This window comes from Felis catus, chromosome D1 (assembly GCF_018350175.1).
Source record: "Felis catus isolate Fca126 chromosome D1, F.catus_Fca126_mat1.0, whole genome shotgun sequence".
Lineage (NCBI taxonomy): Eukaryota > Metazoa > Chordata > Mammalia > Carnivora > Felidae > Felis > Felis catus.
Genome location: NC_058377.1, coordinates 26,588,125 through 26,612,301, shown reverse-complemented (window position 1 = coordinate 26,612,301; position 24,177 = coordinate 26,588,125). Strand labels below are relative to the sequence as shown.

The following is a 24,177-nucleotide window of genomic DNA, read 5'->3' as shown; positions in this document are numbered from 1 at the left end:
TTGTACTTCTGTTCTTTTAAGATGGACACTTTAACCCCGAGGTGGTTAAGTACCGGCAGCTGTGCTTCAAGTCCCAGTACAAGCGATACCTCACCTCCCAGCAGCAGTATTTCCATAGGCTCCTGAAGCAGATCCTGGCTTCCCGGAATGTAAGTAATGCTGGGAACTAGATACCAGATGTGGACAGTGAACGCACAGATCTCATGACTTCAACGGTTGGTTCAGGTACCAAATACAAAAGGTAGCAAGCACTAAGAGGAAAATGCTGCCAGTTAAGCCATGAAACAGTTAGGCTATATCTTTCTAACTAATTTTAAGATGTAGCCTGATTTCAGAGATGTGAAAATATGGGAAAGTACCTCTTAAAATTGATGAAATATCAGAGCTTCAGTATTTACCAAGGTAAACAAATGACTTTGAGATCCATCTTGGATTATTAAAAAGAAGCAGGTTGCTCTGCAGTTGCTATATGAGAGCACACAGGCCTCCAGATATCCTGATGGATTAATAGTGTATCAGGCCTCACGGCCTTGGGATCTGGTAAGTCTGGTAATCTTTGAGGCAAAGTTGTTGCGGTTCTAAGTGGTCCTTAAGATTTAATATGGAAATAGTTGGGTGACTGGTATAAAAGTGTTCATTCTTGAAGGAGCAGTTCACCCCTCAGATTTAAGATATTTTGCAACATAGTAATCAGTAGAGGCCCTTTTTATTTGGACATACTCTCTTATGTGCATCTCTGTGATCTGAAGGGAGGGACTTGAGCTTGTTAAACAGTGTCTTCTCTTGAAGAAGATGTAGTCTCCAGGGAATGCACCAGAACAAGCTTTGGATGATGACATGTATCCCCATCTGATTGCTTCCTAGGACCTGCTGGAGATGGCCCGACGGAGTGGCCCAGCCCTTCCCTTCCGCCAGAAGCGCCCTTCACCATCCCGCACCCCTGAGGAGCGGGAGTGGCGGACCCAGCAGCGCTACTTGAAGGTCTTGAGGGAAGTGAAGGAGGAGTGTGGTGACACAGACCTGTCCTCTGATGAAGAGGGTGAGTGTCTGGGGGCATTTGGAGTACCTGGGGTGGTGGATCTACACCAGCAACTTGTTCAGTTGGAGCCAGTGGTAGCCATTTATCTCCCCAGCAAGGAAGCCATCTCAGTTGTCTGTCTTTGGTGGGGGTGGAAAATGGGGCTCAGAACCGCTTAGTCTTTGGGCACCTAGATGTTCCTGGTAGATGGGGTGTGAGTGCATACCTTTTTTAGCATTGATACTTAAGTGGCATTTGAGCTTAGATGAGGTGAATCCCTGCACAGCAGGGCTCTCCACAGTAGGCCTGTCTGGTCCTATTGTGCCACTTGAGAGAACTGCTTTTCCCCTTACAGGAGAGTAGTAGTGACTGTTGGCCTGCTGCAATGCGACCCCATCACTCTGTTGAAGTCTCTCTTCCTGGAAGAGCCGTTTAAATGACCTAAGTGTGCTCCAGTTCGTCTGGAGAAGGGTCAGAAAGGAATGGTGGAACCCTGGCCTCCATGTTGTTGGCTTAGCCTTGTTGAACCCAAATGGCCACTTACCCAATCTCCCCTATTGGAGTCCACAGCCACGTTGGATTTACAAGAAAAATTTTCTTTTGAAGATCTCAGCTCATGGCTTCCGAGCTCTCCAGCGCGTTCTCCTAGCCCTGCGGTGCCCCTGAGGGTGGTGCCCACGCTTTCAACCACGGATATGAAAACTGCAGGTGAGAACTGAGTGATGCCGTGGATGTTTTGGGAGATCAGGATGTAGATCTGAGAACTCCCTTAGATAGAGGTGGGTGCTAGATTCTTACCTGCCAGGGAATTGAAGCAGTGCTCTCTAGAAGTAGGAGATTGAGAGAAGTTTTTGTACAGTTCCACTTTTTTACAAGTTAGGTAGGCCTTCCTTTCTTCCTTTGTTTAGAAACTTTTCCTTAGTTGCTGATCAGCTGGTATTTTCGGCTAAAGAAAGTAGATTCTTAAAATAGTACTTAGGAGCAGTTCAGTAATAGAACAAGAGGGGTAACCAGAGCTATAGCAGTTTCTTAGAATGTCTGTGAAATGAGAGAGGAATTTTTTAATTGGGGTAGGAATCAAAGAAGAATGTTAATTTTTGGTGTGTTTTGGAGCAGCTAAGTAACTGAGGTCATTGTTCTTGATTGAGGTAGTGAAAAGCTGAAGAGTTGATCCTGTGACTGTTTCAAGATTGTTTGGGCTTGTAGTACACAGGACTCAGAAGGGAAACACGGAGAAACATGTTATATTTGAGTATCACAAGTGGCCAGAAAGATTTGAATTTGAGCATCATGTTAGTGAATGACCTAGTCCATGTGGTTTGGTTCGTTTTCTCTCAGATAAAATAGAACTGGGGGACAGTGACCTGAAGATAATGTTAAAGAAGCACCATGAGAAGCGGAAACATCAACCAGTAAGATTGGGTGGGGTGGTTGTTAGAGGTTTTCGGTCTAATGTTTTTGGATTGGCTATTGAAAGATGAAGGTAGTGACAATATCATTATTTATGCTTCCTTTTCTGTTACTGCTGGGGGACAGGAGCAACAGTAGAGGCTAGTTAACAGCAAAGATAGGAGGAAGACAGATGCCTAACATAGCGTCTGATTTCATCTTTACAGCAAGACTGGTACATGGATGATTGTCCGTTTTACGTGTGTTCAGAGAGGTTAAGGGGCTTGTCGTTGCCCCTTTGGCTAGGAAGTCAGGGGTCAAATCCTGTGCTCTTCTCACTTTTTACTCTTTCTGTTCCTTCACTTTGACTGAATCAGGGTAATGCCAGGGCAATCAAGCCAGTCCATCTGGCTTGAGGGGAGGAAGAAAAGGCAGGCCATCTAAGGTGAAGATGGGAAGTGTCACACCCGGAAGTCAGCAAATCCCTTAACTTCTCTGAACCCCATTCTCAGACTGTAAAGTACAGTGATACTTAACACGACTGTTTGAAGAGCACATAACATAACGAATGCAAAAGAGCTTTATAAACTAGATGCTATGTAGTAGAAAGGTTGGAACTGAGTTCTCCTGTGCCCCATTACGCAGGGCAGTAGTTTTAATCTCCATATATTTTTTGATTCAGTATGATTTCCTCAAGTGCGCCCAACATCTGATTGTATCTGTTAGGTAAATTGGCAAAATCATTGGCAGTTTTAGCTCCTTATTTGGGCCTCTATAACAAGTCTCTGAATATCACATCCAGGATCATCCGGACCTTTTGACAGGGGACCTGACTCTCAATGACATCATGACTCGAGTAAATGCTGGCAGGAAGGGCTCTCTAGCAGGTAATTGATATCCTCTGTAGGTATCATTATCTGACTGTGGTGTTATGTTATGTAGACTACTTACATGTGGCAAAAATAAATGAAACTACAGCTTTCCTTCTTGCTGATAACCTTTGTTTTTATCATTGCATCTTGTGGATTTATAGATGGAAATGAATATAAAATCAGTACAGTAGATCTTTGTCTCTTTAATAGGTGCTAAAATTAACCTGTAAACCTTTATAACCTGTAAAATCTCTCACTAGGTTTGGTTAAAAAACAAAACAAAAACAACTAAATGTCTTAGTACTAAGACTTTTCTTTCTTCTACTGTGGGTGTTGGGAAAATAACATGCAGATAACACCCCTTGCTTCCTGATGTACAAAATGCAGTTCTCTGATTTTTATTGCCTTTTCTTCCCAGCCCTATATGACTTGGCTGTCCTTAAAAAAAAGGTTAAGGAAAAAGAGGAGAAGAAGAAGAAGAAAATAAAACTGATCAAATCAGAGGCAGAGGATTTGGCTGAACCCTTAAGCAGTGCTGACGGGATCCCACCTCTCTCACAGGCCCCTTCTCCGCTGGCTATACCTGCTATCAAGGAGGAGTAAGTGAACAACACATAACCTGCTCAAGGGTGAAAGGTTAACCCGGGGAGTGTACCTAGTGCTCATGTGGAATGAGCTGGTATATGTTGAATCTGTGTAAACACACACACACACACACACACACACACACACACACACACACACACCACAAAAGACCTGAGTCCCAGGGGGCCTGCTAGGGAATTTGTATAGTGTGGTCCCTTACTGAACTTTTCTATGACTGTTAGGTTTAGAGGGCCTAAACCATCTGGGGATGTTGTCTTCATCTTTTTGGTTGTTCTTACATATTTTTTCCTTTGTTAGGCCTCTTGAAGATCTCAAGCCTTGCCTTGGAATCAATGAAATATCTTCCAGTTTCTTCTCTTTGCTATTAGAGATCTTGTTGCTGGAGGGGCAGGCTAGCCTTCCTATGGTAAGAGTTTTGGAAAAATCAGGTGTACGTCAGAGTTTTTGAATTGTGGAAAACTTTAACGGTCTCAAGCTAGAGAAGAATAATTCTGGGTTCCTCCCAAAGCTCTGCAGTTAACTTGCTTTGTGACTTGCAAATATACTCTGGTTTGTTCTGGCACATCTCTGGAATTGCTGGTGTAGAGTAGAACTATAACTGAGTTCTGCCTTTACTTTCCCTTAGCTGGAGGAACGGGTTTTGGATTGGCAGTCCTCTCCAGCCAGCTCCCTCAATAGCTGGTTCTCTGCGGCCCCCAACTGGGCAGAGTTGGTGTTACCAGCCCTGCAGTATCTTGCTGGAGAAAGTCGTGGTAAGGTACTTCTTTCTTTAGAGTCAAGTATTTTTTTCCCTCTTTGTTTATTTCATTCTCCTGGTAAACTGTAGGCTTCCTGGTTCAATCCATTATGGCTTTGCATAATGCTGTACCTTGGGGGGTCTCTGCTGTCCTGATACACTATCATACATTCAAAAGTTATCTCAGAGGTCAGGAATGGTAATTATTCTGAGTTTAGTGCTCTCTCTGACCTGTGTTCTTGTTCATGTAATTCATTTCTTGCAGCTGTACCTTCCAGTTTCTCTCCGTTTGTTGAATTCAAAGAGAAAACCCAGCAGTGGAAATTGCTTGGTAAGTAATTCATACTGCCTATCCATAGCAGTAGGTTTTCATTCTCTCACTTCCTCTGCTCAGCCTCTTTTGTCTTCTAGTCAATACAGTCCAGTAGAATCTTGAAAACAGCAATATTAAGCCTGTTTTGCTCAGTAAAAAAATCTTTCATGACCTCTTTAGTATCTCACACTAAGTTTTACTGCTGTATTGGATTTTGGCTTACCCCAGCAGGGGTGGGACAGCCCTTCTATTACAATGCATCCTGGTACTTGTGAATTTAAATCTGCAGGGGTATTTACAGTAGCACCCACATTTGAATTAATTGCACCTATGGTTTTAGATTAATGTGTAATAGTATACTGTTCTTCTTTCCTAACAATGGGCTTTGCTGTTGAGGATAATGTGCAGTAAGATGTTGGACAGCCGTTGGGGTGCCTGGGTGGCACAGTCGGTTAAGTGTCTGACTTTGGCTCAGGTCATGATCTCATGGTTCGTGGGTTCAAGACCCGTGTCAGGCTCTGTGCTGACAGCTCAGAGCCTGGAGCCATTTTCAGTTTTTGTGTCTCCCTCTCTGTCTGCCTTTACCCTGCTCGTATTCTGTCTGTCTCTGTCAAAAATAAACATTGAAAAACAAAAAAAGATGTTGGTTAGCCCTGAATAAACTATTTCGAAGGATTGGGATTCTTATTTTTGTTTTAAATCTACAAAGTCCCACTTACTAAGTTGTAGTATCATGCACCTGAAGTAACTTGGTGACAGTTAGGACCCTGGTAAGAGGAAAATTCTGTGTTGATTTTCTGCTGAAATTCACAGACCTTTCTCTTTACCCTCTTGAGTGGTCTGTGAAGAAAGAGATGGAGAGAAGGTTGTGAACTCAGTAGATCCATTTATTTCTTACAATGTGTATTTAGCTTTTAGGTGTCAGGCATTGTGTTAGGTGCTGGAGTATATAATGAACGTTCATTCAGATGAAATAATAAATATATACATTCTGGAAGGGGAAAGTACCAGAAAGGATGGAAGTTTATGTTGAGGTGTTGGTATATTCTGCAGAGTTGGGAGGACCTTCCTGAGGAAAGAACATTTCAGCAGAGACAGTAATGATGACTAAGAAGGAGCTAGGCAGGCTGAGGGGAAGAACATTCCATATGGAGGAAGCAGTATGGTTTTGTGACGCTAGGGAAGATTCAATTCGAAAAGATTGCACGAGCCCACATAGAGAGCATGATAGTCTGGACCTGAGGAGAGAGAATGGACCAATTTGAGAAAGTTCTAGGTGGTAAAAGCCACAGGACTTGGTTATGACTGGCTGTGGGGAGTGAAGGGAGAGTGCTGTCAGGCATCATTTCCTGCTAGATTTGTGCCTAGTGGTGAAGATGTCATTCACTGAGGTAGGCAGCTGTGGAGGACGTCTTGCCTCAGGTGAGGGTGAAGATCTTGAGTTTAGTTTTGGACATGCTGAGTGTGAGCTGCCTTTGAGGTATTTTAAGTGTTGATGTTGAGTAAGCAGTGGGGTGTGTGGATTTAGAATCCAGATGGGAGAGTTAAGGCAGAGAGTTGTTGGCATGTCTGCAGGAATTGAAGCCAAGGCATAGGGAGGAAGCGTGAAGTGAGGAGAAAAGAGGGCCTTGGAGAAGTTCCAAGGCAGAGCAGGCTGAGCAGAAGTGCCTATGGAGAAGTGACTACAGACTTGGGGGGAACCATGAGATAGTTGAATCTTGGAAACCAGGGGAGGACAGAGTCAGGAAGTGGGAAGTGGTAATTAGTTTTGATTGGTCCTAAAAGTTTCAGTAAGATAAAGCTCACGGATCTGTGGACATAGAAGAAATGGTGAATTTCTTGTAAAAATGATTCTTTGTCAGGATGATGGGCATCAAGGACAGTGGGGAGCTGAAGGTGACCCATGATAGTTGACTGCAGCTCTGTCTGGTTCTGTAGGGCTGGTGGCTTGAAGTCAGCCTGGAGGGGTACTTATGCCCAGGGTGGCAGACTGTCTAGGACGAGATAATAAGGATTTTAAGTTCATGGACCAGATAAAACCAGTGGCCAGTTTGGTGACCATAATGCACCCTTGTAGATCTGCAGGTGCTACCAGTCAGGGCCTCCTTTCCTGTAGCCAGTTAAACCTTTACCTGTACATGTCTGGTTAAAGAGACCGTGAATCTAAACATCTCTTTCTAGAGTTTCAGCAGTGGAGGGAACGAAAGTTAGGGAGACTTGTGGCCAAAGGAGGCATTTTTTTTTTTTTTAAGGAGAGAAAGTCTAAGAGAGTCCAGGTGTTGATAGGAAGAGTACAGTGGAGAGAAGGAAGCTGAAAATACAGGAGAGAAGGGAGAATTCACCATAAAAATCCCTGTGAAGATGGGGAGGGATTGGCCTTGGATGGCAGAAACGGCAGCACATTTCTTATTGTAGGCAGAAACAGTGGACACCCAGCAGTAGGCTCACGGTTGTATTGTGGGAACGTTGAGGGAGTTGGATTTGATGGCTTTTCTGTGTAAAGTAGGAGGTGAGAGAGGTGAGGTTGTCATGAGTAAGAAGGGGAGGTTGAGAGAATGGGGACATAGTTGCTGTGGTTATGGGAAGCTAGCTTGATCAGAGGTTATGTTAGATTGCCAGACAGCATTGAGGGTCCGTTGAGGCTGCTCATTGGGCATTTATAGTGGTATTTTTTGCCCTTTTGTGTGTTTTTTCTTTGGCAGCCCTCAGCTCTCTGAGATGAAGCATGGAGAATGTGGACAGTTGAGATTGTGAGTTTTGTGGGATTGGAATGATGTAGATACAGGAGCAGTGGTTAGCAGGTGTTACTATATTGGTAAGATTGCCATTGAAGTGATGGACACGGATGGAACCCAGTAGGGAGGGAAATGTGACAGAAGGGGGCTTGGAGAAGTGCAGGTGTCAGTGGACTGGCAGCCCTGTTGAGTCACAGTGCTGTTTTGGTGGGAGAAGGGAAGCAAGCAAGGGTTCTGGATGACTGTGGTCTGGGAGCAGAAGGTGTGAATTAGCATAAAGGCTGTCAGCTCTGGCTGTGTCTGGCAAGCGCTTGGAATTTTTTAAAAACACTGATGCCCTAGGTCTTACCCATAGACTTGTGTGGGACCTGAGCCTTAGTATTTTTAAAAGTTCCCAGGTGATTCCTGTGTGTATGTAGCCAGGGTTGAGGGGCACTGGATTAGTCATGTTGAGGATGTGGCAGTTTTAGCTAATGACTACATCCAGTTGTGATTGTGGGAGTGAGTGGCTGGAGTGGAGTGGAGGGAGGAGGTCGTGAGGACAGAACCAAGGGGTTTGGATATTGGCTGTACCATCTGTATGGATGTGCCAGTTGCACAGTGTGGCAGGGAGTAGACTGGTGAGCCAGAGCTCCCCGTGAGGAATGACTAGGTAAGTAGCTGAGAGGAGCAGGGGACAGGGTGGAGCAGGTGGATGCTAAGATCCTTAGGTACCAGGCATTTGTTTTATTTTGATTTTCCAGAAGAGCTGGGGGGAAATAGTTTGGCATCAGTGATGGGATGGAAGGAGGAGCTCCACTCTGAAGGGCGTGGCTGTGAGAGTATAGGCAGCTGGCACACCCGAAGGTTGAAGGACTGGGGAGAGGCCGACTTCACACCAGGCAAGGATGTGGAGGGAGCGATGCGGGAACAGGATTAAGGCTATAGGGAAGTTGATTATGAAGAAGCATTTCTAGAGGACAGAGCAGAGCACGAGGAATCTTACTAGGATAAGGAAGTTCAGCACATTCTGGGGATGGCGGTACCACACATTGTCTAGTGAAAGCATGTAAGAGTCCTCAGAAGTGTCATCTCAGCTGCCTCTGAGAAGGGTAGGGCCCCGGGGGCTGTATTCTTCCCACAAGCTGTCGTGAGTGCTCGTCTCTCTAAGGAAGGTCAAGGGGTTCAAGCTTTTCTCCTGCCTGGGGGCCTTCTTACTGCTGTGCCGGTTGCCAAAATGTCTCTGGTGACCCACTAATGAGAAGAAGCCTTTTTTGACCCCCACCCCCCACCATGATAAGGTAACTTTTCTAGGGTAAGTTTCCATAATATCCTTTGTGACACCTACCACTTTGAGGTTTTATTAATATGTATTCTTGTGTCACTTGACTGTAAACTCCATGAGAACAGAGACTGAGTTCACAGAATAACCCTAGCCCATGCAGTGCCTGGTGCACAGTGGTTACTCAGCAAATCCCTAGGGAATGAGTGATTTATTTAGGGAACATCCGGAAGTGGTGGTCCAGGCAGAGAGTGAATGGGAGGGCAGTACCTGCTGAGGGGATAGTACGTGCACAGGTCCTGATGGGTTTTCTCTCTGGCATAGGAAAAAGTGGGATTCTGAGTAACACTTTAGATTGATTTATTATTATTATTATTTTGCCTTTTTGTTTTTCTGATAGGCCAGTCCCAAGATAATGAAAAGGAATTAGCTGCACTTTTTCAACTATGGCTAGAAACCAAAGACCAGGCTTTCTGTAAGGTAAGGTAAGGTATTAAAGAAATACCAGATCTGGGGCGCCTTGGTGGCTCAGTCAGTTAAGCAACTGGCTATTGATTTCAGCTCAGGTCATGATCTCACAGTTTGTGGGAGCAAGCCCCATCTCAAGCAGGAGCCTGCTTGGGATATTCTCTCTCTCCCTCTCTCTACCCCTTCCCTGCTAGTGCACGCATGTGTTCTCACTGTCTCTCAAAATAAATAAAAAATTAAAAAAGGAATACCAGATCTTTCTTACTGGGTTTCCAGAGCCCTTAAATTAGCCAGAATTCTTTAGTCCATTTACCTGTTCATGTTTTCCTTTTCTCCAGCAAGAAAATGAAGACAGCTCAGATGCCACAACACCTGTTCCTCGGGTGTGAGTATAATACTTTAATGGTGGGTGGTTTTCCATGAAATTATAGTTTAAGGTACTGCCGTGGTTTTGCTGACATTTCTTAGCATGTTAGAGCCGTAGTGGACTTTAAAGATCCTAGGAGTCCACTGTTCTTACCTGCCTTAACATACCTGAGAAGGGCAGCACATTCCCATATCAGTAAGAGTGGCTTTCTGAGCAGAGGGTTCTGAATTGGGGGAGGACTGCATAGTGGAGTCTTTGAGGTGGATGTAATCTATCTTGTAGGAGGGCTTACTCTTTTCCCCAAATTCTCCTTCAGTTCCCATTTGAGAAGGATTCATCTAATCTGTCTTTCTCATTTTACCTATGAAGAAATTGAGTCATGAGTTCAAGTGACTTCCTGAAGGTTAGTGACAGGACTAGAATTTAAGCCTCTTGACCTCTAATCCTGAGCTCTTTATATTACATCATGTCATGTGACTGTTTCCAATCTGGTGTGGTCCCTTTTGTTACCCCCAGCCTCGTTGAGATACAGTTGACATATAATATTGTTTAAGTTTGAGAGGTACAACATAATTGATTTGATGCATGCATATATTATGAAATGATTACCATAATAGTTGCATTTATTATCTCACATAATTATCCATTCTTTTTTTTTGTGGTGAGAACATGTAAGATCTCTCTTCTTAGTATGTGAACCAGTATTGGTAACTGTAGTCATCATGCTGTGCATTCGATCCCCAGAAGTTACTCGTTTTCTAACTGGAAGTTTGTGCCCTTTGACCTGCCTCTACTCATTTCCCCCATCCTCCAGCCCTTGATAACTACCATTCTACTCTCTATTTTTGTCAGTGCGGCTTTTTTTAGATTCCACATATGTGAGATCGTACAGTATTTGTCTTCTCTGACTGACTTATTTCACTTAGCATAATGCCCTCAAGGGCCATCCATATTGTTGCAAACGGCAAGATTTCCTTTTTTATGGTTGAATCATATGGTGTCTTAAGGAATATATATGTTCATTGACTGATAGGCAGTTCGGTTGTTTCTGTGTTGTGGCTCTTGTACATAATGCTGTAAATAAGGGTGCACATCTCTTCAAGATTTCATTTCCTTTGAAAGTGCACCCAGAAGTGGGGTTGTTGGATCATATGATAGTTCTAATTTTTTAAGGAATCTCCATATAATTTCTGTAGTAGCTGAAGCAGTTTAACATTCCTACCAGCAGTACACAGCAGTTCTCTTTTCTCTATATTCTTGCTAACATTTGTTGTTTTTTTCTTTTTGGTAATAACTATTCTAACGTGTGAGTTGATCTCTTATTGTGGTTTTGATACATGTAGATTTGCAAATATTTCCTCCCATTTGCTTTTTCATTTTGTTTTCTTTGCTGTGCAGAAGATTTTATGTGATGTAGTATCACTTGTTGATTTTTGCTTTTGTTGCTTATGATTTTGGTGTCATGTCCAGAAAAGTATTGCCAAGATCAGTGTCCAAGAACCTCTTTCATATGTTTTCATCTAGGAGTTGTACAATTTCAGGTGTTATAGTTAAGTCTTTAATCCATTTTGAGTTGGTTTTTGTGAGTGGTATAAGATGGGGTCCAAATTCATTCTTTCCCATGTGGATATCCAGTTTTCCCAATACTATTTATTGAAGAGACTCTCTTTTCCCCATTGAGTGTTCTTGGCTCCATTGTCAAATATGGAGCCAGTGGTTTGACCATACACAAAATAGTTTATTTCTGGTCTTTTGATTCTGTTCCATTGGCTAATGTGTCTGTTTTTATGCCAGCAGTGTACTATTTTGACTATTATAACTTTGTAATAAAGCTTGAAGTCTTCATATGTGATGCTTCCCACTTTATTGTTCTTTCTCAGGATTGCATTGACTATTCGAGGTTCTTTGTGGTTGCATATAAATTTTAGGATTTTTTTTTCTGTTTCTGTGAAAAATGGCATTGATATTTTGATTACGTTGAATCTATAGGTGATTTTGGGTTGTATGGACATTTTAACATTATTTTTCCAGTTCGTGAACATAGACTATCTTTTCATTTATTTGTGTTTTCTTCAGTTTCTTTAATCAGAGTCTTACAGTTTTTAGTGTACACATCTTTCACCTCCTTGGTTGAATTTATTTCTAAGCATTATATTGCTTTGATGCTGTGGTTTGGTTCTTTAGATTCCTGAATGCCAGCATGGAGGGCCAGCCTGAATGTGACAGAACTGTTCATGTAACAGGGGTATAGAACTCACTGTCTCTTGGAAGCAGAAAAACCACCATTGTCATATTACAAATATGAAGTCTTTTGTTCCTCTAAGGCTGAATTTTTTTGTTGTCATTACATGGGGCTTAGCAACAGTACTGAAAACAGGTAAAAACGTCAGTCTCACTACCTAGTACTTTTCTGGATTTCTAAGACTCAAGTAAGTTTTGGAAATACAGGAGTTACTTGGTAGGATCTGGAAAGTCAACTTTTGACCTTTGTGGGAACAGAGTACTAATGAAGGGACATTTTTTTCATGGTGCAAAGGAATGGTTCTGGGTGCTGGAGAAGGGGTGATGGATACAAAATTCTTTATGTTCCAGAAGAACTGACTATGTGGTGCGGCCCAGCACAGGGGAGGAGAAACGAGTTTTTCAGGAACAGGTAAGAAATACCTAGAACCCAGTGAAAATCTCTACATCTGTGTGGCCATGCTGAAAAAGCTCTGAGCCCGATCTTCTTGGAGTCCAAATTCTTAGAGGGAATTCATACCCTTAACCTTAGACATTCTGTTGGTTGAGATTGTTTGCTGGGGGGTGGAAATGGTGTGAGGAAAGGGAGTAAGAAATGTTTTGATGGGCTTTTCTTCCAGTTAGCAAAATAAATTTACATTTATCTCTCAGTCCCTTTGGTAATGACTATGGCTTTGGAGACCACCTATTTCCACTCTGGTTGGCTCAGTATTCCTAGTGGAATAGCCTGTTCCCATTAGTCTCTCCGGGTTGATCTCCTACTGTTTGAGAGTGTTAGAAAGAACCCCACTAATTCTGACTTAGGTGCCTTGTTCCTTTTCTCTTGTTAGGAGCGTTACAGATACAGCCAGCCCCATAAGGCATTCACCTTTCGCATGCATGGCTTTGAGTCTGTAGTGGGGCCTGTGAAGGGTGTTTTTGACAAGGAAACCTCGCTCAACAAGGCTCGGGAGCACTCCCTGCTGCGCTCTGACCGTCCTGCCTACGTTACCATCCTGTCTCTTGGTATGTGCCATCTATTTGTTTCTGTCATCAGCTGTCTCTCCCAATCCCTGGAAGGGCTTTGAGGGTCAAATGTAGTTTTACGAGGCCTTGGAGTTTGGGACATGAAGGGGGATTCTACCCCCAGAGATTAATGCCAGGAATCAGTTTCTTCCCTGATGTCTTGGGCTCACATTTACTTTCATTCAGGAATTTTTTACAGACCAGCCAACTAGCATAAATATGGAATTTGCTACCTCCAGGCTGATTCTTTCATTTTATTTTTTATTGTTTTTGAATGGATATTTAGCAGAGGAGATTTATTTTTCCTTTTATATATATATATGTATACATATATATATTAAGTTTATTAATTCTTTGAGAGAGCACATGCGTGGGGAAGGGGCAGAGAGAGGGAGAGAGAGAATCCTAAGCAGACTCTGCATTGTCAGCTTAGAGTCCGACTCGGGGCTTGATCTCACTAACTGTGAGATCATGACCTGAAGCAAGATCAAGAGTCAGACACTTAACCGACTGAGCCACCCAGGTGCCCCTAGACGGATTCTTTAAAAAATTTTTTTTTTATGTTTATTTATTTTTGACAGAGAGAGACAGAGCATGAGCCGGGGGAGGGGTAGAGAGAGAGGGAGACACAAAATCTGAAACAGGCTCCAGGCTCTGAGCTGTCAGCACAGAGCCTGATGCGGGGCTCTAACTCACAGACCATGAGATCATGACCTGAGCCGAAGTCGGATGCTCAACTGACTGAGCCACCCAGGCGCCCCTAGACGGATTCTTTTAAAGATAAGACGTTTAACCTTTTTTTGTGCCATGAAGCTCTTTGGCAGTCTGGTGAATCCTGCAGACTCTGTCTCAGGATTTTGTCCTTATTTATTGTTATTTATTTATATTTTTTATTTTTTTTAAAGATTTTATTTTTAATCTGTATACCCAACATGGGACTCAAACTCACAACCCCAAGATCAACAGTTGCATGCTCTACTGACTGAGCCAGCCAGGTACCCCAGGATTTTGTCTTTTTTTTTTTTTTTTAATGTTTATTTTTGAGAGAGTGAGTGCAGGTGGGGAAGGGGCAGAGAGAGAGGGAGACACAGAATCCGAAGCAGGCTCCAGGTCCTGAGCTGTCAACACAAAGCCTCATGCAGGGCTTGAACTCATGAACTGTGAGATCGTGACCGGAGCTGAAGTTGGACGTTCAACCAACTGAGCCACCCAGGTGCCCCCAGGATTTTGTCTTTAAATGAATAAAATACTTAAGAGTTCTAAAAGAAACCAGTCCTATTAAAATATTTATCAAAATCTTAAATTTATGGTGCAGAAATATATGTGTTTTTTATGTTAGTAAATGACAGCCTTTAGTAGCAGGTCACTTAGCTCCTATAATTTCCGAATAGCGATGAGTGGAAATGGTATCGTGAGTTGTCTACAGTAGCTGTGATGTGTGTGATACGAAAATACCTGATTTCTGTTGCAATATCACACTACCGCCAATATAAAGTTTGTTACCATTGCTCATAATTGAAGGAAATGCTAAATTTTAGTCAGATATATAACTTTCTTCCTCACCCAAGTTCACAGACCTCAGTTTTGGCTCAGGGTGTCTGAAGTGTAGGAAACTGTCTCCAGAGGGCAATGTCCACCTAGTGCTGAGTCTGACTAAGGCAGAGAGACACCTTAGTGAGCTTCTCCCCACAAGAGCAGATAGAGGGACAATGCTCCTCAGTGGCAGCCCTGCTTGACTCTTCGACTTTCCATTTTCTGATGTCCTCAGTTCGAGATGCTGCGGCCCGGCTGCCTAATGGGGAAGGTACCAGGGCCGAGATTTGTGAGCTGCTCAAGGACTCCCAGTTTCTGGCACCAGATGTCACCAGCACTCAGGTAGGATGGAAAAGAGACAGTTTTGTTCCAAAATGGATTTAAGAAAACCTACAAGAAAATATACAACATAATGATTTCTTAAAACTGAATGAAAAAGAGGAAAGAAGGAGATCCTGAGAAATGTGAACAATGATGACCTATGACCCTTGCAGTCTGTAGAGCACAGATTTCCCTCTACCCTTTACTTCTGCTTCTACTGCAGCTTCTTAGGTCACTGTCTCCTTCAGGGGACAGCGCAGTCTCCCAGGAATCTTGCCATTGGTAGTATTGCCACCAGACTGAGATAGGATCTGTGACTCACACCCGGTGGTTTTTCCCTGGTGTCTGAGTCTGACTGGTCCCTTTTCCACTTTGTTCTGCTTCTCAGGTGAACACAGTAGTGAGTGGAGCCCTGGATCGGCTGCATTATGAAAAAGACCCATGTGTGAAATATGACATTGGGCGAAAGCTGTGGATCTACCTGCATCGGGACCGGAGCGAGGAGGAATTTGGTGTGTGAGGCTCTGACTAGATGAGGGATGCTTCTGAGTTATTGCCCCAATTCCATTCTGTTTTGTGATGACGTTCAGGCAGGATAGGAATATAGAGGCAAGACTTAGCCCGTTGGCGAGGCCACCAGTGAGGCCTTGGCTCTTAATGAAACCACCCTCCTTACTGTGCTGAGGTTAAACTGTTGTTGAAACTTAACCACCTTTGTTTGCAGAGCGGATTCACCAAGCACAAGCAGCTGCAGCTAAAGCCAGAAAAGCCCTTCAGCAAAAACCCAAGCCTCCATCCAAGGTGGTAAGTGACCTCCTGAGAGCAGCTGCCTTAGCGGTGTCAGGGATGGTGGCAGCCAGGCCTTTCCTGAATTCCCTGCATCAGGAACCATGCCATCCTTTGGTGACTTTGGCTAAACTGTCTGCCTTCTGCTTGTAGAAGTCCGGTAGCAAGGAGAGTTCATTGAAAGTCCTCAGCAGTGGCCCTTCTGAGCAGAGCCAGATGAGCCTCAGTGACTCCAGCATGCCTCCCACTCCAGTCACACCTGTGACCCCCACCACTCCGGCTCTGCCTGCCACTCCGATCTCCCCTCCTCCTGTGTCCTCGGTGAACAAAAGTGGCCCTACTCCTGTCTCAGAGCCAGCGAAATCTAGCTCAGGGTAAGCTCTTTCACTGTTTTCTCCAGCTTTCTCTCTCCAGAGATCTTTTGTGTGTATGGCTTAACTTGCTTTATTTTTTAATCATCCCCCTTGCCCCCATTTTCTCGTAGTGTTCTTCTGGTGTCTTCACCCACAATGCCACAGCTAGGAACAATGCTCTCCCCGGCTTCCAGCCAGACTCCACCAAATTCTCAGGCAGCCGCCCGTGTGGTGAGCCACTCTGGCTCGGCTGGACTGCCCCAGGTGCGGGTGGTGGCCCAGCCTGGCCTTCCTACTGCTACTCAGCAGTCAGCAGGGCCGACTCAGACACTGCCACAGATGCCAGCAGGACCACAGATGCGTGTTCCAGCCACTGCTACTCAGACCAAAGTTGTGCCACAGGTAAACGGGGACGGCAGAGCTGGACCTCAAGGTGGTCTGATGGGTCCAGTTGGCAGAGTGGGTAAGGACCAAGGAGCATTAGATTATTGCTGCTGCTGCTGCTGTTTAACACAGCGACTCATTTGATGTTCAAAGCTGGCTAAGCGTTTTTAAGTCGTTGTATTTTACATGTTGGGAATCAGAACTTTTGAGAAGTTTAGTGATTTACCCAGGATTGTAACATCAGGATCCTGGTGGATGGAGGTGGAATGTGATTCTAAATCTCAGGCCCTTTCCATTGTGCCTGTCATCTTAGCCATACCGCTAATAGTTGGGTAATTTTAGAGAAGAGTCTTACTTCCTGCCTCAGTTTCCTTTGCTGTAAAAGGGTATAATATTCTCCGTATGTAGGAACACAACAGGATGTTAAATGTGCAAGATTTCTGAAAATTAAGGTGCTCCGCACAGATACAAGAACTTTACAATGTGCACTTTAGAGCATAGTGAGCCTTAAGCACTGATAGAGCAGAAGTAGTCTCGGGGGAGCACTTCCTGGGCAGTGGCACATGCCGGAAGCGGCTTGCTGTGCCAGGCTGCGTCTCAGTATCTAATTGAGCTCTCCACCTCACGCTTGAACCAGACAGTAATGGCCACCGTGCCGGTCAAAGCTCAGACTGCGGCGGCCACTGTGCAGCGGCCTGGACCTGGGACAGGGCTCACGATGACAAGTCTCCCTGCCACAGCCAGCCCCGCGAGCAAGCCAGCCACCAGTTCTCCTGGGAGCTCCGCTCCGAGTGCTTCCACAGCTGCTGTCATTCAGAATGTCACAGGACAGAACATTATCAAGCAGGTCAGTGGAAATCTCTCTGGGTGGATCCAAATCCTTTTTCCCAAAGCAGAGGAGAGTCAGAGATCTTAATGATTTGTAACCTTTGATCTTTAGTTCATGGGTATTTCAGTGGTGAGTTCCCACCAACGGCAGTACAGGCTTCATAGATGCTGAAGATTTCCCCTGTTTCTTTCCAAAAAATTCAGCATGTAGTAGTTGAGCTTCTTGATTTGGAGTAGACTTCCCATGAATTTACTTAGTGAATATCTTGTGGTGTGACATTATACACTTTGTTGGCCTTTCTGTTTACCTTTAATAATAGTAGGATACATTTCTATTTTCCTGATTATGAACATGCACAGATGATAATTGAACTTCAAAGAATGGTTAGGCAGTGGGCGGCTTGATCTCAGGCATGTGAGTTTGAGCCCCACATTGGGTACGGAGATTACTTAAAAATAAAATCTGTAAAAACAACGACAAAGAATTTTTAGGTAAAATAGCAATGATAGGTGTGCTTATCATGTGCCTGTACTATGCTGAATATTTTATAGATATTAAATAATTTAATTCTCATAATGCCATGGGGTAGGTGCTTTTCTTATTCTCGTTTTATAGATGAAGAAACGGAACCATATAATGGTGAAGTATTGTCATTTTTTTCATTAAATACTTACTGAGTGCTCTTTTGTGCCAGGCTCTGTCCAGAGTATTGGGGATGTGGTGGTGTATGACATAGACTGAATCCCTGCTTTGTGGGCTTATCTTCTCCTGGGGCTAGGGGACAAAAACCACTTCAGGGACAGGTATAGAAGAGCTATGAACATCAGTAACCAGGGGAAGGACTACAGAGTGACAGGAGTGCCATTTGAGCTAAGGTGATCTATGAAGGTCTGAGGGGAAGAATGATATTAGTGTGCTGTATTTTGATTATCTGGGGACAAAGCATTCTAGGCATAGGAGTAGTAAGTGAAAGTGCCACGAGTTAGTAATATGCTTGAAGAACAACAGGAAAGCCATCAAGCGTGTAGCTTAGTGAGCAAGTATCAAAGTGTTAGAAGGGGGGGCTGCTTGAGAGGTTAGCTGTGGTTAAGTCATGTTGGACTTTGATTTTCTCTTAAATGTGATGGGGAGCCATTTAAAGATAGTGAGCCAGAGCGACTTGATCTAGTGTACATTTACAGAACCCCTTGGCTGCCACGTAGGACGGAATTCAAGGGACAGGAGCAGAAGCAGGGAAACCAGGGGCGAGGTGGTTGCAGCAGGTCCAGATCCTCAACTGGTGCTGGCTTGTGTGCGTTGTCTTTGGAGGTAGGAGAGGCAGTGGGATTCCGGATATGGGGTTGACGGTAGTGCCGGTGTGATTCTTCTCCAGTGGGCAGATTATGGGGTCTGTTGAAAGAAGGGAGTTGAGTGTGCCCCACAGCTTTGGGCTTGAGTGATTGGGTAGATTGTGATATCATTTACTGAGATAGAAGAAAACACTGGGGTGCAGAGACTGGAATACAGACTGAGAGAAAAGTGTGTTGAAGTCAGCACCTATATCGGGTATACGAAGGAGTGAATGACATGAAGCTAAAAATTGATCACTCATTGGTTATGGGTAATGAGTGCACTTGACTGGGCCTAGCGGATTGGTGGTGGTTTGGGAATGGATTCAAAAGAGAATGTAAGATGAGGAAGTAGAGACAGGGAATGGAGGCAGTTTTTAAGCAATTGCACTTTCAAAGAGAGCAGAGAATGGGGGCTGGTGGGAATGTGGAGTAAATGAGGATCTGCTTCTGTGTACGTTGGGAAATGTTAAAGCACATTTGCATTCTGATGGCAGCAGTCAGTAGAGAGGAGGAAATTGCTCATGCAGCAGACAGTCCCTGAGGCTAGAAGAGTACATGTGTTATACATGGGAGATTGGCCTTCCACAGGCATTGGTGCGGCTCCAAAGCCCATGCTTGATCACTGTGCCATACTCCTCTCAAAATTGAAGATCGGCGCACAACTATAAATAAAAGACATTTTTGAAACAGTTGGGGATATACAAATATATATTATTAGATAATACTTGTAGGTCATTATTGGGTAATAATAGGTGGGACTTTTTTGAGTGAGTGTGGCCTGACGTGTGATCTGTCTTGGAAAATGTTTCACGTGCACTTAAAAAAAGGTGTGTATTCTGTTTTTGGATGGAATATTCCATGATCTCTGTTAAGTCCATCTGGTCCAATGTGTAGGTGATTACTATTATTTTTTTAATTTAAAAAGTCCTTTTCTGTGTTGGAAATATGTAAAGAAGTATTGATTGGCAAAATGCTATATATTGGCCTACTTTAAAATATTCCAACTCTTCTGTCCAGCACCTCCCCACCCCCCGCCAAAGGTGGGGAAGGATAGATAAAACAAGATTAGCAAAGTGATAACTTTGAAGCTGGGTGGTAGTACATGGATTTGTTACACTGTTTTCTACTTTTGTGAATGTTTACCAGGTTTCAAAACAAAAGATTAGAAAAACGTGAAAGACACGTACCCACGAAATGGAGGTTTGTGTGATCATACTCATAACCATTTGAGCGCTGGGAATCCCCTTGTCAGTGCTGTCTCTTCCCTATCCAGGTGGCAATCACTGGGCAGCTTGGTGTGAAGCCCCAGGCAGGCAGCAGCATTCCACTCACAGCCACTAACTTCCGTATCCAGGGTAAGGACGTATTGCGTCTGCCACCCTCTTCCATCACCACAGATGCCAAAGGCCAGACGGTTCTGCGAATCACTCCGGACATGATGGCCACGTTGGCCAAGTCCCAGGTTACCACAGTGAAACTGACCCAGGACCTCTTTGGGACGGGAAGTGGCACTGCAGGCAAAGGCATTTCTGCCACCTTACACGTCACTTCTAATCCAGTCCACGCAACGGATAGCCCTGCCAAGGCCAGTTCGGCCAGTGCCCCTTCGTCCACTCCAACAGGTACCACCGTGGTTAAAGTGACTCCTGACCTCAAGCCAACAGAAGCCTCCAGTTCAGCTTTTCGCTTGATGCCGGCACTTGGTGTGAGTGTGGCAGACCAGAAGGGGAAAAACACAGTGGCTTCTTCAGAAGCAAAACCAGCTGCCACGATCCGCATCGTGCAGGGCCTGGGCGTGATGCCCCCCAAAGCAGGCCAGACCATCACAGTTGCGACCCATGCCAAGCAAGGGTCCTCAGTGGCCAGTGGGTCTGGAACTGTCCATACTTCGGCGGTGTCCTTGCCCAGTATGAATGCTGCCGTGTCCAAGACTGTGGCCGTGGCCTCTGGGGCTGCAAGCACCCCCATCAGCATCGGGGCAGGAGCCTCTGCTGTGCGGCAGGTCCCTGTCAGCACCACAGTTGTTTCCACGTCCCAGGCTGTGAGTAACATAGTGGGGAAGAATAGCCCTTCTGCTTGGGGAACTTGTCTTTTGAGGAATGGAAAGTAGACCCTGTCTCTGTCACTTCATTTGACCCACACAGGCTTATTTCCTACTAGGCTCTTTTGTTTGATTTTGAAACAAATTTCTGAAGTAGTGTGTACGTAAGTGATTAAAATAGTATAGAAGTACATAGAGTAAAAAATAAAATTTCAGCACTCTCTACTTCTTCCTTCATGAGGACTAATTACTAGTATTTTGGCATTTATCCTTCTGGTCCTTTTCCCGAGCATTTTCGTACAGTGTGTACACATTCAGTTTAAACAAAAATTCCTGTGAGAGAGCTTCATCTGTATACTGTCCTGTGGATTGCCTTATTTATTTAAAAATATGTTTTGGGGATTGTTCTAGATCCTACACGGATATTGACGGCATTCTTTTTAATGATACCTGATAGTCCACAGAAGGCATGTGCTTTACCCTTTCATCCGTTAAAGAATACATTTTTACTGTTTAAGAGCAGTGCTGCCATGAAGAAACACATGAAAGTATTTCTGGAGCGGAGGTAGAATGGGTCAGGTATACATACTGAAGGTTGTGATAACTCTAGTGCAACCAAAAAGGCCCTACCACCTTCCACTTCCATCAGCGGCTCTCCTGTTTCCCCCATATCCTGACAAATCCTGGATATCTTGTTTTTTTCTTTCTTTTTTGTTTTTTTAACTTAAGTACCCATCTTACTGGTGAAAAGAGTTCTTTTTCTGTTTTGTTTCCCTGATCTTTAGTGGAGTTGGGCATCCATTCATATGGGGATTGGCATGTGCTCTCAGTGCAGAATAAATCTTTGCCACTTTTCTTCTGGGGTATTCAGCTTTTCATGTTGTTTGGGTGGCTCTGTATATCTTCTGGATGTTAATTCTTGTTACATATAGAAAATGTTTTCTTCCAGCCTGTTATTTTTTAACCTTGCATATGGAGCCTGCTCTACAGGTATTTTATCTGATTAGATCTATCAGCATTTTCTGTTATGGCTCTTAGGTTTTGCATCTTGTGCCATTCTTACTCCAGGGTTATAAAGATATCAGCGCTTCATTTTCACAACATTTTCAGGGTTTTAGAAAAGGTGTCATTGATAATCCATTTGAAATATATTTTGTGAATGGTATGTCGTAGATATCTCATTTCGTATTTCTTACTTTGTTCCAACATCATTGACTGGTTTATTCCTTACCTGCTAACTTGAAATACTACATTTATCATAAAGCAAATTCCCATATCAACATAGGTGTGTTTCTGGGTGCATGTGTATTTCTACTCTTTAGTTTCTGGATAAGGAGCCCTGTTCTGTACAGTGGGGTGAATACGGACAGCATAAAACACAGTTTTACGTTTCCTAAGCAGGCTGTATAATAAAACCTCAGCAATTTGGATAAAAGCCAGAGTGGTGGAGGAAGAACATTAGTAAAACCAACCAGCCAACAAACTCTGAAATACAGTGCGGCTTAAAAGGTAGTATTTATTTAGGTTCTCATATCACAAAAATTAAGGAAGCAAGGAAACAGTGCTTACTTGGTCCACTTTGCTCTTGACTCCTCACACAGAAAGGTAGTAGCCAGGGGCACCTGAACCTGAAAAGCATGTGAGGGGGTGGGAAGTAGTGAGCAGTGATTCTTTTCTCCATCTAGTCAGCTAGTTAGGCTAGTTCACCAAGGGGTGATTCCAGTTGGTGTCGTGGTGGTCTGAAACTTTTGACACAACTTAGGCATTCTTAAGAAAACCACCAGGAAATCCACCTGGAGGCACCATCTCAAGGTATTCTGTTTTCTGTTGACATCTTTCAGTGCTTTCTGATGCACTACAAACTGTGAGTAAACTGTGGAGATTGGTATGGGGAACTGTGACACAGTTTTGCACCTGAGGGCCCGGCTTCTTTAGCAAAAGCTTGCTCAAGGGAAATGTTGATGCTTTTTCTTAGTATCCTAGCAACTACTTCTCTTGAATCTGTTTTTAAAATCAGATTCACACAAGATTTTACTGTATATAAATTTTATTACCAACCAGGGGTTAAAAAGCAGGTGGCCTAAAAACAGGTGATGCAGTGAGCTCATCTTTGCCATCCTGAAATCCCAAAGACTAGGCGTGGTCACCTTCTGTTTTGTTCCTTTTAGACCTTATTGGCTTTGGGGTTGGACTTTTCACTTGGTTGAGTTTATTATTAATGTCCCTTAACTAACCTCTTATCTCTGGGAGAGACGGAAAGCACCTGGAAAATGTGACCTGTTGCTAATCTAGCGTGCCCTGCTGTCTGCTCCCTACCAGTGAGCCTGCGCCCCAGTGAAGCAGTAGTTATGCACTCTGTTAACTCCTGAGTGCCTGTGTCCTTCATCACACTTCCTTCAGTACTGTGTGCCAGGTATCGGGAGGCACACGGATGATGAGGAGCCTGGCCTCGAAGGAGCTCAGACTCTTACTGTGCTCAAGTGAACACATGCTTTCCTTAGTGATTTAGTGCACCTATTTATCCTGCTGGCAGCAGTTTTATATGGTTGTTGCTCTTGTAGGTAGTGTGAACGAGGAGCTGTTACACAGATCAGAGACTACCTAAATACAGTACGTGAGCTCTTAACTACAGCCTATTGGCAGTTTTATGAGGGCAGCCTGGGCCCACACCTCAGAAATATCGGGACCCTGCAGCATACAGGAAAAGAGAGTATCTGAGTGCTCACTCCTCAGTTCTATGGCCCTGTACGTGACACTTGGGGGTTTCCTCATCTAGCCTGTAAACCTGATTTCATTTTCTCTTTAGGGGAAGCTGCCTACGCGGATCACAGTTCCTCTCTCTGTTATTAGCCAGCCTATGAAGGGCAAAAGTGTGGTCACGGCCCCCATCATCAAAGGCAACCTTGGAGCCAAGTAAGTGCTGTAGTGATGGGCGGGTGGGGCTTCCAGGTGGCTCCTTGCCACATAGTGGAGAGGCAGCTAGTTTTCCTGGGACTCTTCTTGAGTATTTCTCCTTTGTTGTACTCACCAACAGTATTTATTGAACACCTAGTATCAGGTGCCAGGGACACAGAGAAGCGATTAAAACAGACAAAAAGCTGCGCTATCTTCAAGCTTACCTTGTAGGGTGAGGAGAGAAATTATAGAGTAAAATACCCTATGGGGTGGTGGTGTGTACTGTGGAGGAAAAGCAAGGAAGGGGACGACAGAACATTCTGGAATGGGGAGGGCTGGTGACATGGCTCAGATGGCAGTTTCCAGTGTGGGTGTTGGGGAAGGCCTCGCTTTCACATTTGAGCCCCGTGCTGTGGTGTTCTGAGCAGGAGGTCTTGGGAAGCTGGCCTTCCTTTGGTCTTGACTTAAACCAGGATAAGGGGCATGATGAAATCAGTCTGATGGTTGGAAGGTGGCTGTTTTGGGGGAGAGTTTCTTGTCTGAAACACACACCTTCCTGGGGTCCTGTCCATTATTTCTGCTGATCGAGATATGGATGTCGGGGTCATTGTATCCAGAGCCCTGGGGGCCTTTGGGCTTGCTCTTTTTTCATGGGAAGCATAGAAGCTAGGAGAAAGGTGGTCTCACCAGCTG

General features: G+C 44.2%; 1 protein-coding gene across 4 annotated transcripts in view; it reads left to right on the top strand.

The window, feature by feature from the left end:
• The window catches only part of NFRKB (nuclear factor related to kappaB binding protein), a 40,125-nt gene that overhangs the window by 14,486 nt on the left and 1,462 nt on the right, over positions 1-24,177 (top strand). Inside the window, exons 5-25 of one of the 4 annotated variants that reach the window (XM_003992572.4) lie at positions 22-149; positions 865-1,039; positions 1,625-1,726; positions 2,357-2,430; positions 3,210-3,294; positions 3,698-3,878; positions 4,183-4,291; positions 4,511-4,637; positions 4,887-4,952; positions 9,331-9,410; positions 9,737-9,783; positions 12,358-12,418; positions 12,837-13,011; positions 14,780-14,886; positions 15,254-15,377; positions 15,590-15,669; positions 15,805-16,025; positions 16,136-16,406; positions 17,026-17,235; positions 19,822-20,589; positions 23,396-23,502. In XM_003992572.4, the coding sequence (XP_003992621.2) occupies positions 22-149; positions 865-1,039; positions 1,625-1,726; positions 2,357-2,430; positions 3,210-3,294; positions 3,698-3,878; positions 4,183-4,291; positions 4,511-4,637; positions 4,887-4,952; positions 9,331-9,410; positions 9,737-9,783; positions 12,358-12,418; positions 12,837-13,011; positions 14,780-14,886; positions 15,254-15,377; positions 15,590-15,669; positions 15,805-16,025; positions 16,136-16,406; positions 17,026-17,235; positions 19,822-20,589; positions 23,396-23,502 (3,298 nt within the window). Of the gene's footprint in view, positions 1-21; positions 150-864; positions 1,040-1,588; positions 1,727-2,356; positions 2,431-3,209; positions 3,295-3,697; positions 3,879-4,182; positions 4,292-4,510; positions 4,638-4,886; positions 4,953-9,330; positions 9,411-9,736; positions 9,784-12,357; positions 12,419-12,836; positions 13,012-14,779; positions 14,887-15,253; positions 15,378-15,589; positions 15,670-15,804; positions 16,026-16,135; positions 16,407-17,025; positions 17,236-19,821; positions 20,590-23,395; positions 23,503-24,177 lie in introns of all 4 variants that reach the window. The other 3 variants (XM_006936798.3, XM_006936796.3, XM_045038525.1) reach the window with 3 other exon arrangements.